The sequence below is a fragment of the Cavia porcellus genome, unplaced genomic scaffold (assembly GCF_034190915.1).
Source record: "Cavia porcellus strain 051 isolate PalLab524CR breed Dunkin Hartley unplaced genomic scaffold, mCavPor4.1 scaffold_6, whole genome shotgun sequence".
Taxonomy (NCBI): Eukaryota; Metazoa; Chordata; class Mammalia; order Rodentia; family Caviidae; genus Cavia; species Cavia porcellus.
The window spans coordinates 78,721,559-78,734,361 of record NW_026947489.1 but is presented as its reverse complement, the minus strand read 5'-3'; the positions used below and the strand labels follow the sequence as shown (position 1 = coordinate 78,734,361).

The following is a 12,803-nucleotide window of genomic DNA, read 5'->3' as shown; positions in this document are numbered from 1 at the left end:
GTAGCTTAGGCCAACCCTGAACTCATAGTCATCCTCCTGCCTCAGCCTCCCAAGTGCTGGGATTACAGCATGTGCCACCACGCCCAGCTTTCTGGCCACTTTTGAAGCAGTTCTACAAGTTCTTTCCTATGAATGTCTTTATGAATTGTGACCAAATACATAGTGAATGCTGCTGCCCAGTGCCATTCAGTGAAAACGGAGGCTTGTAAAAATATTTTAGTGTGGAAAAAAATTCTTTGGTGTATCTTCATATATAATATTTATCAAATCTGGCACCGTGTGCCTTTCGGCTCTTCCTCTGACCACAAGGGATAAAGACTTTGAGTTGGCCAGGACATTAAAGCAGCCATGACAGTGAGATTAATTGAGGACAGTAATAACAGGACTTCCAGAACTGTTTTCAGACAGTGGCAAGAATGATGGGAAATGTGGGTGTGAAGCAAGGTGAGTGACGGGTAGCAGCGGTATTTTGAGGTGAATTAATGACAATGTACCCTTCATTTTAACACATTAAATTTCTAACATACCTAAGCCTCTCTAACTGAAATCACGACAAGGTTCCCTTTTAGAAGGAAGTCTGAAATTTGAACTAAAATGAAATCAGGGACATAAGAGGCTAATCTGAACAGAAATGTGAGAGAAAGCAAGAAAAATGGTTCTGATATCAGACTATTTGGGTTATAATTTTGGGCTCTACCATTCAATATTTAGGGAACTTGAAAATTGCTTTGGTTTAAAGATTAAGCTCTTCAAAACTGACAGAAGCCCCTAATTTAAATTCTTAAATATTTTACAAAATATTTTGTGTCAATTTTTAAAAATAAAAGAATGTAACAAACTCAAAGTCTGCTCCTTTAACTATAAAATTCACCCATCTAACTATAAAACCAATTTCTGATATAATGCATGAACAAGGTACAAAATGTACAGGCAAGCATTTCAAGCAAAGAAGAAAAGCCATACGAGCTCAATATGCAACCAACTTTCTGTATGACTGACTATGAATATACTCTTGAATTTACTAACAGGAAAGAACTCTACTGGTGCACGGCAACAACTAATTTCTCCTTTAATGTCTCCTGCTCGGAAGGAACCTTTGCCTACATTGCAAAACCTGTTATTTGATTTATGTAACAGTCCTGGGGCAAGAGGAGCCACTAACATGACAACAGGGAAGACGCAAAGTCAGGACTGGGCAGAGCACAAGGGCAGCCTGCTCAGGGGTCTCTACTCTGTTTAATTTCAGCCTGTAGTAACACTGTTTTTTTCTTTTTTCAAAAATATCAATCTAAACAGGCAGCAATCCCAAAAAAGAATAGTAACAAGCCCTTAATGTTATATACAAAAATGAAGTGGCTGCACAATGCTTAAAGAGCAGTCATGTTTCTCAAGACAGCACGAACACACCCTGGCTCAGCTGCACCAGCAAATGCTCAGCAGGATGGCGGACGGGGGCTCCCCCCCGCACATCACCAACAGAGTAACACACTAGGCACTCTCTGAAGGTCAAGCCAAGTGTGCCAATGAAATCAGATCACGTTTTCTTTCCTTTAACTTCCTGTTCAGTCAAAAAGAACATTACCATGAAATATATGAGAATAATTATTTTGGCTTTGAATAACTATTCCTTACCACTTCCGGGAGTTCAATTTCTTATCTTTTGGCTCTCTACTGAAATGCTTTGCTCTGTATAATCTTAGGCATTTCAATAATTTGAGAACAACCAAAAAAAGTTAATCTTTACTAGATAGATGCAAATTTCACTAGGAAAGATTACAGTCAGTGCAGAAATAAAGACCCCAGTTCTCTCAGTGTAATACCTGTGGAACAACCAAGTCATAATACTAGCAGAATGACTAAGTTATTGAGTAGGAATAAAAAAGTACAACTAAGAGGGAAAAAAGAAGCAGCAAAGCGGCCCAGGATCCTCTGAAATCAATTACTTAGGTTCAGAATAAGATAGTTAACATACACTACACAAGACTATTTTTCTAACTTTGTGTTTATTTTCTTTTAAATAGGTATCACTGTCTAAAACCCAGTGATTAAACAGTTGGAATATATATATCAAGCTGACAAAAGCTAGGCTCACCTAAACAAACTCAAACTTCAGTCATTTTCCTAGATGTTAACCTATGTAAGAACCATGATTAAAGGTATTAAATCAGACCAAAGATGAGACTGAGGTTCATCTGAGGCAAGAGAAAAACAATTTCAACCCAGACTCTTATGTTTGTTTTTTTAACACATAATCAAATCTTCTCAATTTAAGATAAGCATCCATCCTTAACTATTTTAGACTTTCTGATAACTTTGTTGAGGCATAAATCCTTCTTTATTTGATCACAATGTGTATTTGCCTTAACACAAAATTCACTTTATAAGAAATCACCATTTAGAAAATGCTACACTTTAAAGAAACTCTGTAAGAAACTTGGCAATTACAGTAATCACAGAAAGGAGACATGGAACTACCTGATGCTGAAGAGAAATTTGTTTATGTAAATACTGAGCTGCTGAGTTTCACAGCAGTTCCCAGAGTAAGTTAGCCAAAATCCACTAATGATCATTTTCACACAGAGGTGAAAAGACTTGGAATGAGATATGAGGCTCTGCTGCTCAATTAATGTACCAAAGTTCTGTCAAGTACAAAACTCAGTTCACACTCTTCTAAAATAGCAGTTTTAGTCCTAGAAGTTCCATGTGCTCATATCCAACCTCCATCTTTGCCCCTGGAAATCCCAGGGCCCTAAGAAACATGGTTACAATATTACTATTCTAAACATAGAGCATGCAACAATAGAGTTGCTAAGATCTCTACTTCCTTTTTTTTTTTTTAGAAATTATCTGGCTGATTCTGAGATATGGGAGATTCTGGTGAGATATGTGCTAAAGTCTGGTTCCAAGTGTCTGGGTATCTGACTTCTCTGGTTTCCCTTCTAAGCTGGTCTACTGAGCTTTGGATAATGTGTTTTTCCTAATAAGAATCCACTGGCTAAAAGTAAAGAATATGGACTCTGAAGAGAGCTGGCAACAAAACACAAAATGCACAGGCTCACACATGCTCCCATCATACACACCCTGATAGCTGCCACTTGTGGTTTGCAACCTTAAAAATCAAGTTATAAAACTTCTTTAAGGTGTTATCTACTACTAAAAAAACAATCTTTAAAAGTACAATCTCAAAATTTTTCAAACATATAATCTAAATTTTCAGTGGTAATCACTGAGGGGACAATTAGAGGTTATTATTTTCTTTTGGTATCTGTGATCCTGACTTTTCTACAACTCACTTGTGTTATTTTGTTTAGCCTCGTTACAATAATTTACTTGTGATGTCTGCCAGGGTTTATTACTGAGTATCAGAGAGTTCTAAATGGTATTCAAAGTGCTTTCTTCCTTAGGCTTCACATCTTCCAAGAAAGGCCAAAAGTTTCCTGACAATCACATGCTCCCACTCAAAAGGTTTTTTTCTAGGACACTGGTACAGTGAATGAAAATGTCCCAAATGCCACACAGTGAGCACGCTGGCATAGGGTCCTCAACTTTCTCGTCAACCAAGAGATTCTGTTACAGAATGGTCTAGTAGAGTCAGTAAGATTTAGAACAAATGCAGACATACAGTGACCTTGAGTTAAGGTGTTCAAGCAAGCCACAATGGTCACAGGAACCCTGGGGCCAACCAGATCGTCACACTTTTTTGTAGAATAGTTTATCCAACAGGACCAAGTACTAAAAAACCTTCACACTAGACCAGTTTTCTATCCAGGAGGGCACAGAGTAGAGCAGATCTGAGTTACCTGTAGTTAGCATTTTAACTTTAATCTCACCTTTGTGTCCGTGGTCTTCACCCCATGAATTCTCTACTCTCCATTTCAGAAATGTCCCATCCTGATCATCCTGAAAAAAAAAAAGAAAGAAAAAAAAAAAGGATGATAGAGTACAGTACAAACAGATCCCCTCTGAGGAGGTGTCATCCAGGGTTAGCCTGTTGCAGCCACTTAGAATAAAGTCTGCTGTAAGAAGCCACGATGTACACAATCAGGGTCAATGTATTTTTTATCATCACTAAACAGACATATACTCCAGTAAGTAGTGCAGTAAATGAAGGTAACAAAACAATAAATACTATCTTGTCCTTTCTATTTCATTCTATACAAAAAATAAACTGGTAAAAATGCTCCTTGGCTAAGGAAATTAAAATATATTATTAAAATCAGTAAACACCATTTGAAGTCAGGGCTTCCTGCTCTTAACCAATTAGAATTCTTTGAAAAGGCATCCCACTGCATTTATTACAGGAATGATTCTAAGCACCGCTCAAGAGTTTTTGAAAAATAAATCAAAATAGACATATTGTCATTGCAATTCACGATTTTTCTATTTAGGGAAATCAAGTAATGATATTATCCAAATATGTTTTTTCACTGATCCAGTTACACAAATACTGAATTTAATATAACAGAGATTGAATGACAAAGCCAAAATAAAGAGATCATTTTCATAAACAAAACCCAGGCAGTTTTGTTCTCTTTTCTATCTTCATTAATCAAATAAGCTCTATTATCATCTTCTTAAAAAGACAGTGATACTCAAGATAACCATAATCCTCCTTTTTAGCATTTATTACAGTGACATAGAGAGGACAAAAGTAAAGCTCCACTTGAGAAAAGACTTCTCTGTCATGTTTACCCAGGACATTCGCTGATGTCAAAGCAATCTGCATCTCTGCAGCATGAGAGAACACTGACACTTGCATTTCTCCTAATGATTTCATCTGTCAGCTCCTACTCGCTATCACTGGGCATAAGTCTCTTCTACACGAAATTTGGTTCCCTGAGGGTTTACTGACCTGAACACTCTAATCTACTGATAGCATTTTTCTTAGATCTCAGTAATTTTTCAGTCCCAGATTTAGCTAACAAACCCATAAGTTTCAAGTACTCTTAACTGTACTAGCAACATTACACACTCTGAGGCCAGCACATTAAATGCCTGCTTTAACTTTCTATTTCACTCATTGTATTGTATTTTAAATATCATGGCTAGAAGCTACACCATCTGAAGTCATCTACCTGTTACTGTATGTCTGAAAATGCTTACTATTACACTGCTATTAATTCTTGCATGACCTGAATTACATTGTTTCTGGATCATCCACAAATGTAGGATGATAAAAGTTAGACCTCCCTCTCAAGGGTGCCATGGGAATAGCAGCAGGAATGAATATGTCAGAAACATAGGAACCAGAATGCATTTATTTTTGTCTTATTATTAAAATGTGGCAGGGCTGGGGATTTAGCTCAGCGGCATAAGCGCCTGCCTTGCAAGCAGGCAGTTGTGAGTTCGATCCCTGGTACCAATAAAAAGGAAAAAGACAAAAAAAAAAAAAAAAGAAAAAAAAATGTGGTCCAAACTAGTTTTAATGGCCAAAAACTCCTTAATGTGGGGGGATATTCATAAAATTTCGGATATAAACCAAAAATGGAAGTTCTAGTGTAAACAACATGGAGTATTAATGATTTTTATTCCTGAAAGTACAGACGAAAAATGATTTTTTTTTTTAATCGGTACCAGGGATCGAACTCACGACCGCCTGCTTGCAAGGCAGGTGCTTATGCTGCTGAGCTAAATCCCCAGCCCTGAAAAATGATTTTTAAAAAGCTAGTTTCTCTCTCTTTTGAGACAGGGTCTCACTATATATTTCAAGCTAGTCTTGAACTACTATGTAGCCCACGCTGGCCTCAAACTGACTATGATTCTCCTGCCTCAGCCTCCCAAGTGGGTACTGCCATGCCCAGCTAAAAAGCTAACGCTGTCTTGAAAATTACAAAAGCATTTTATTTTTCCTTTTTATAAACAGTCCTCTATATAACTTAAAATTTTATAATACAGCTGGACTAAGCAGAAATGAACAAATTATACAGTACCTTACTCATTAAAAATTTCTCTTAATGTTTACTTGTAATATCAAAAGGTTATTCTTATTTAAAATAACATTTCTTAATTTTGTGCTCTGTTCATAATTCTAATGTGAGAACTTTGTTATAACTCAGGGTGGTAATAATCAACTAAATTACCTTCTACTCTTCTGAAATGACTTTTTGTAATCTATAAAGGTAATAGCAATTACACTCCATATTAATTTTTCTGAAACTAATTTACTAGAACTCATATAAATCTTCAACTTTTGTATTTATTTGGGAAAACTACAGAATATCAGGAATATTATCACAGGATTGCGTAAGTAGTTCAGGGTACTTTTTATACCACACTGTGTTTGATCTCATGTAAAACTGAAGTACCTCAGAGTTCTACTACTTACACAGACTACTTAAGGTACTGGCCCTGTAATTTGTACAAATATAATTAAACCTTCCTTTAAGGACAGGTTTTGAATGAGAGAGAGCATAAGGATCTAGAATGTGGGTCAAAAAGGCACAAACAAAGGTACAAGGAGATGGGAGAAAAGTACAGAGAGAAAATCTCATCCTACTCACAATTTTGCCTAACGAGTACACAAAACAATCAGGACTTCTCGGTGATGTGGTTAAGGAAACAGGGCATATTGATGTGCTAAGATAGTAAATAAATCTGAAGGGCAGGGCAGGGCAGCAAAAACAGTTCTCTATCAAACTGTCTCCTAAAACAAGTTATACAAGGTAGATAGTCTGCATATTTATTCTCAGTAATTAGACTACAAAGAGAATGTTTTTGCTTGCAATGGTAGAGAATTACAGCGGTTTGAAGTCTTCTCTTCCTTATGAGCCCTAAGTAAAATAACCTTCGATAGCCTGCGAGTGGGGAGTTTATTTGTGAAAGATAAGATTTCCAACACTACAGTGTAGTCTAGAAACTGTGATAGTACTAAGTAATTCAGAGTATTTCACAGCAAGTTCAAAATACTTTACATCCAAACTCCTAAAGCTCTGCATAAATCTATGAATAATGGTCAATGGCAAGTGCCGGAGGCTAAGTGGGAAAGTAGATCACCAAGACAGTAACACTGCTGGGGCACATGTTCATTCCTCATAAAACAGAAATTCTCTTCTCCTAAATTCCTCTGTTGGCTTCTCTTCTTACCAAGAAGTTTTGTAACTCTTTCAAAGTTACAAAAAAGCAGTTACTTCTTTATTCCCTGCTGACCCAAATGTGCCTTCTGGGAAGTTCCTTTATTATATCTGAACATACACTCCAACCCTAAACTATATAGGCACAGTGTTTTACTTAGAAACTAACTTTTAACAAAATCATATACACCTGCTGGATTAACAATCTGCAGGGGAATGTGGGTCCATCTGTGTACACAGATGGTCATGCTGGGGGGGGAGGTTGTTGTCCTACCTTCTCCGAGAAAGCAGTGAAGGTCATGGCGTGGGTCATCAGTGACTCACCAAAAGACAACCTCTCGGCTTTATTCATGTTCTTCAAAGAGACACCAAACACCAACTCATGGTCATAGCTGTTTAAAAAAAAAAAAAAAAAGACTAGCTGTAGCTCTTCAGAAAAAACATGGCACATGAATTTTGTTTCTCAATGGGATTCTATTCATTATATATCACAAGAGTATACAAGAAAATATGAAATGTTTAAAGACTAATGACCATATCAAAAGCTGGCAGGCTCAGTTTGGATTGTCATTTTGGCAAGAACGTTTTTTTAAAAAGTGCAAAAAAAGCATTTGAAGTAACGTCTTACAAAAATGGTCTTTCAAGCTAGACCAGCTAGTTTCTGAATTCATTGAAAACACTGCTGACTGAAATTTAAATAAATAGTGCCAAATACGTTGGGCATTATTTTCTTTTTTGTCTTTCTGAGACAAGGTTTCAATATGCAGTTTAGCTGGCCTTGCACTCACTGTGTAGCCCAGGCTGGCCTCAGACTCACAGCAATCCTCTTATCTTAGCCTCCCCAGTGCTGGCATTACAGAAGTACACCACCATACCTGGCTGGATATTATTTTCAAAATTTAAAAAGCTATTCTCTTAGCAGGTTTTTTTCTTTTGTTAACTATCAAGGTATTTATTCAACTTCCTAATAGTTTATTAGTTACTTTTTTTTTTTTTTTTTTGGCTGTTGGGGATCGAACTCATAAGTGTCAGGCAGGCACTTATGCCACTGAGCTAAATCCCCAGCCCTATTAATTACTTATAAGTAACTCTCAAATGGCATATTTTAACAGTCAAGGAATCTAGTAAGATTTAGTTTGCAAATGAACTGTCACTATTATAACAGACAAGGTTGCATGCAAATTAGTCCTACTTATCATAAAGGCAAAATATAGAAAGCATCAAAGTAAGATAAGCAGTATAGGAAATGACAAAATAGCAAATAAGAGCTCTAGAAAATCTTTCACGATACTCCCAAGTGCACTGAGCAGATTTACATGATAATGAATTACTTTTTAAAAGTGTCTTTCTCTTTAAGGATGCTTTTCAGGAAGATCAATGATTTCTGCTAAAGTATGATCTTGATTTCATGGGCTTGAGCAGTCAAACATGTGAAGTTTCTGCAACGTGACCTTACACTCTTCAGGACGTAATGAGAGACCACCTTAGGCCATCCTTAAGCTTTGGATGAACCTCAGCAGTCGGTATGTATCAAGAGTACACTCCGAGAGCAGTGACCCAAAACAACTACTTCACATTTCTTACACTCACATGTTCATGTCACTGAGGCCCAACTTGCCATTGAAGTGCTTTCCAACATCACAGCCAAACCACACAGCCTGGAAATAGAGAAAGGAGAAAAATCAATAACAACTCTCTCTTCTTAAAAAAGTAAGAGGTTATTTTAACCCCAACGTTGGAGACACAATATACTAACCTCTCCATCTTTGATGGAAGCGGCAACCATCTTTTTCAAGAAGTCAATGGGCTGATTGTTATACAGAGTTTTTCTCCCTCCAACCATATTGCTCAAGTAGTCTACAGTATAAAGTTTATTGTACTTGTGCTGGGGCCGTGGATCATTCACGAAACAAATCTTTTAAGATCAAAAATATGCCAATTAGATCATAAAATCAGGACCATCAAGAAAAACATGTCTTTTTCCTCACTTCTGTCTACTATAAGAAGAGATATAAACTGACTGCTGCCCTTTTTCTTCAGAAAAGTCTCTGAAGAAGAACACTGGGAAAAGATGAGAGACTCTGGTACGCCAATTTGCTTAGGTATGTGAAATACTTCAGAGTATGGAAAATAAAAAGTTCATTTGGTGTTTAGTTAGATGATCACACATTAACCCAAGACTTAGACACCTCCTTGTAAAACAAACATCTGGAAGTAAAGAACCAGTGGCAGCCAATGCCAGTCTCCCACCTTGTCTTCCATATTGAAGAGTGGCTTGACATGTTCCCTGTAAAACTCCAAGGGTGTTATGGGGCCGATCTTGTGATAATTTTTATCTTTGTCTCGATACTCCCAGGTGAATGTCTCTGGTGGATTACCCAAGCAGATGCACACCACTCGGAGTATCTGCAAGAGAAGAGACAGGTGAGCAGTGCTAGAGGAAAGTGTTATATTTTTACCTCTTCATTTTCCTCAAGTTTAGGAAACATAAGAAATTAGTAGCTAATTTCAAGACAGAAATTTCAAAACAAATCTAGTACTCTCTAAATATTAGAAAGTTTATATCCAGAGTCTGGTATCACTCAACTAGTGGATTCTCAGATAAATACTCAGAACAATGTACTTTTGAAATGTTAATATTTAGCACTTGGTACTTGTTTACAAATTAAACTTCCTTAACTAAGGAACTGATCATCATTGATATGCAACAAGATCCGGGTTGTTACTCTACTGATAATTTTTCAAGTGACAATGACATTTTATAAATGACTTCCTTCCTTTTATGTCTTGAAGCTCTCCCTTTATTGTGCAGGAGTCTACTCAGAACTGTAATTATCTTTTCAACTGGAACTTAAATGATGATATCCATTAAAAGTATTACTAGAAAACGAGTGACTGACAGTAGTACAGTGCAGAGCCTGGACAACTGAGGAAGATCCTGTACCAAAATTAAAGAATTTAAATGTGGTTGGGACATGTAGCTCAGTGTGAATGTCTTGGGCTCAATCTTCAGTCTCCTCCCTCCCCCACATTGCATCAATAGACTCTAAGAATATGTTTACATTAAAGAAGTAAAAGAAGTTATTTTGACTTTTTTTGGTACTGGGGATCAAACTCATGACCTCATGCTTACCAGGCAGGTGCCTGAGCTGCTGCATTAAATCCTTAGTTCGGTTATTTTAAAGAAGTAACAGAAGTTATTTTACAGAATGACAAAAATACAGTACAGAGATACGCCCACATAAGATCAGAATAAACTACTTTCTTTTCTATCTCAAATTTCCCTATCTTTATTTTAATATAATACTCCAATTTGCTTTTCTCCATCCTACTCACCACCTGATCCAATCTCATCCCTTATTTATTTATTTGCACCAACTTCTTTTTTTGATACAAGTATTACAGTACCTAAGTTAGGTAGAAATATTGTAGGCAGTCAGATGAAGCTGGACCTTCGAGAGGTCAATGCAAAAGACAACCGGGGCTGGAGGAACGTCCACTGAAGGCCAGGCTTCAGGAGGAAGAACTACCCACCCATGTGTTTCCCATGGGATGAACAGCTGTGCCTGGTACTCTAAATCTCTATCAGTCATCTTGGGGTGGAGGACCAAACCTCCCACCCCTTCTAGGCAGAAGTCCTTGTCTGCCCATGTGCTCATGCTACGTGGGTCGCTTCCCAATTTGATCCCCATTTAATCAGTATTACCCTAGCAGCTCTACTTGTATACCTATTGGTTGACCACAGTTTTATCCAACCTCACACCTATCCTGTAATTTGCCACTGGATCAGTATTACCTAAGCGACCATTATTTGTACTCTTAATGACTGATCATAGGTCTGTCCCATCCTAAACCTGCCTCATCTTATGGCTTTGCTCAATAAAACCCCCTTGGCAGCAGCAGGCAACCCACTTTCTGGACTCTGTGTTGTCGCTTTCAGACACAAGCTTTCTTTCTCTCAATTTGTTACTAGAATTCATTCCTCAATTTTAGAGAACACAAACTCTGCATTCTGAACATCTAGCAGGTTGCGAGTTCTAGTCCTCTATATCACAGGGTCTTGCTGTATAGTTCAGACTGGCCTTCAGTTCACTGTGTAGCCCAGACGAGCCTTGAACTCACTGTGAGCCTACTGCTTCAGCCGCCGAAGTGCTGGAATTCCAGGCATGTGCCACCACACCTGCTGCACTACACTTCCGTATACCCTGTTACACTCACGAGAAATGGCTCTTATATTTATTAAATGTACTTATTTTGTGCTGGATACTGTATCAGTTAATTTAATTATTCCGAAGTACAGCACCTCTCCTCATTATTTCTCAGAAGAGACTGGGACTCAAAGAAATTGAGTAATCCAGTTAAGATAGCTGGAAGATAAGCAGAAGATGGCAGATAACAGAAGATCACAATATGAACAGAGGTTGCAAAGTGTCAAAAAAGAAAATCACAGTATTGTTTCTTGACGACTGGTCTTAAAGAGGGAACATTTATGTTTCCCTGCTGTACTATAATCTTTGAATACAAAAATCTCTTACTTCTTTCAAGAAAAGTGGTAGATACTGATTTCTCAAGGTTCAAGGAAATAATAGCTTGTCTGAAGTCACAAAGCCAGAAATCACAGAATTAGGATTTGAACTCAGGTCTAACTTCAACACTATTTCCAAAATATTATGAATTGACCACTTACTATAACTTTCTAGGTAACTTGCCTCCTATACTAAGTTACACATTTTTAAAGACTAAGAACAAAATCATGGATATTTTATGGCCCCTACCACAGTGCTGAGCACATGATTGGATATGCTGGTAGATCTGGTTCATTCTCTACCTCACCAAAGAATAAATAATTTTAGAACTACCACTTTCTTTAAATCACTTCTCTGTTGAAGATTCAATATTGCTTCCCCACTACCTCCTATGACAAATCCAAACTCTGAGATCTAATTTTTTTTTACTTCTTTAATTAGACATGTTTAGGTAGTATGGAAAGTATATTAACCTTAAGTGCATGACTCAATTCAATTTAAATTTAAAAATATATATATATACTCATGTAACCATCAATCAGATCAGTAATATAGCATATATAGAAAAGGGTCCTTTGCCTTCATTTAGAGTCAACATCTCAAAACTTTCCATGGTAAACCACCATTTGATTTCTACAATCACGGGAATGTGCAGCCTGTTCCTTAACTTCATATAAATGGATGCACAGAGCATACTCTCTTGTGATTTTGTAAAACTGTAACTTGAAATGTATCATTTTATTTTACACAATTTATTTACCATGACCATAAAATAGCCAAAGTAATTCTTTTTTTTTAGTAATTTCACACTTAAATCAGTTATTCTGGAAGGAATATTTCTGAGACAAACAACAGCAGATAAAGAATTAAATAAACTCTAAGTTTTAAAAAATCTCTAAGTATAGGCTCCAAGGCCTCTGATACAGTATTTTCTTGATAGGAGTCTCTGTTATTCTGAAATAACATTCCCTGTTCTCAAAAGTATACAACTGGCAGTGAGTTTAGGGTACCCAAGTCTGCTCTCTGGTGGGCAGTGCAGGAGTGTCTCCTGCTTCTCCCAAATAGTACCTAACAAAGCCAAGATGCTGCCATGGAATACAAGGCATTGTATTACACAGGCTTCAACAAAACAACAAAACAGCCATATTTCTCAGGATATAATTACACATTAAAGCCATAATCTATCCACTGGAGAAAACATACGTGA

General features: G+C 37.1%; 1 protein-coding gene across 1 annotated transcript in view; it reads right to left on the bottom strand.

Annotated features, from left to right (window-relative positions):
* Blmh (bleomycin hydrolase) overlaps window positions 1–12,803 on the bottom strand; it is a 42,042-nt gene that overhangs the window by 11,687 nt on the left and 17,552 nt on the right. Inside the window, exons 7-11 of the mRNA XM_003469697.5 lie at window positions 9,321–9,476; window positions 8,827–8,985; window positions 8,661–8,728; window positions 7,345–7,462; window positions 3,831–3,900 (exon numbers count right to left, since the gene is read on the bottom strand). Of these exons, the coding sequence (XP_003469745.1) occupies window positions 3,831–3,900; window positions 7,345–7,462; window positions 8,661–8,728; window positions 8,827–8,985; window positions 9,321–9,476 (571 nt within the window). The remainder of the gene's footprint in view (window positions 1–3,830; window positions 3,901–7,344; window positions 7,463–8,660; window positions 8,729–8,826; window positions 8,986–9,320; window positions 9,477–12,803) is intronic.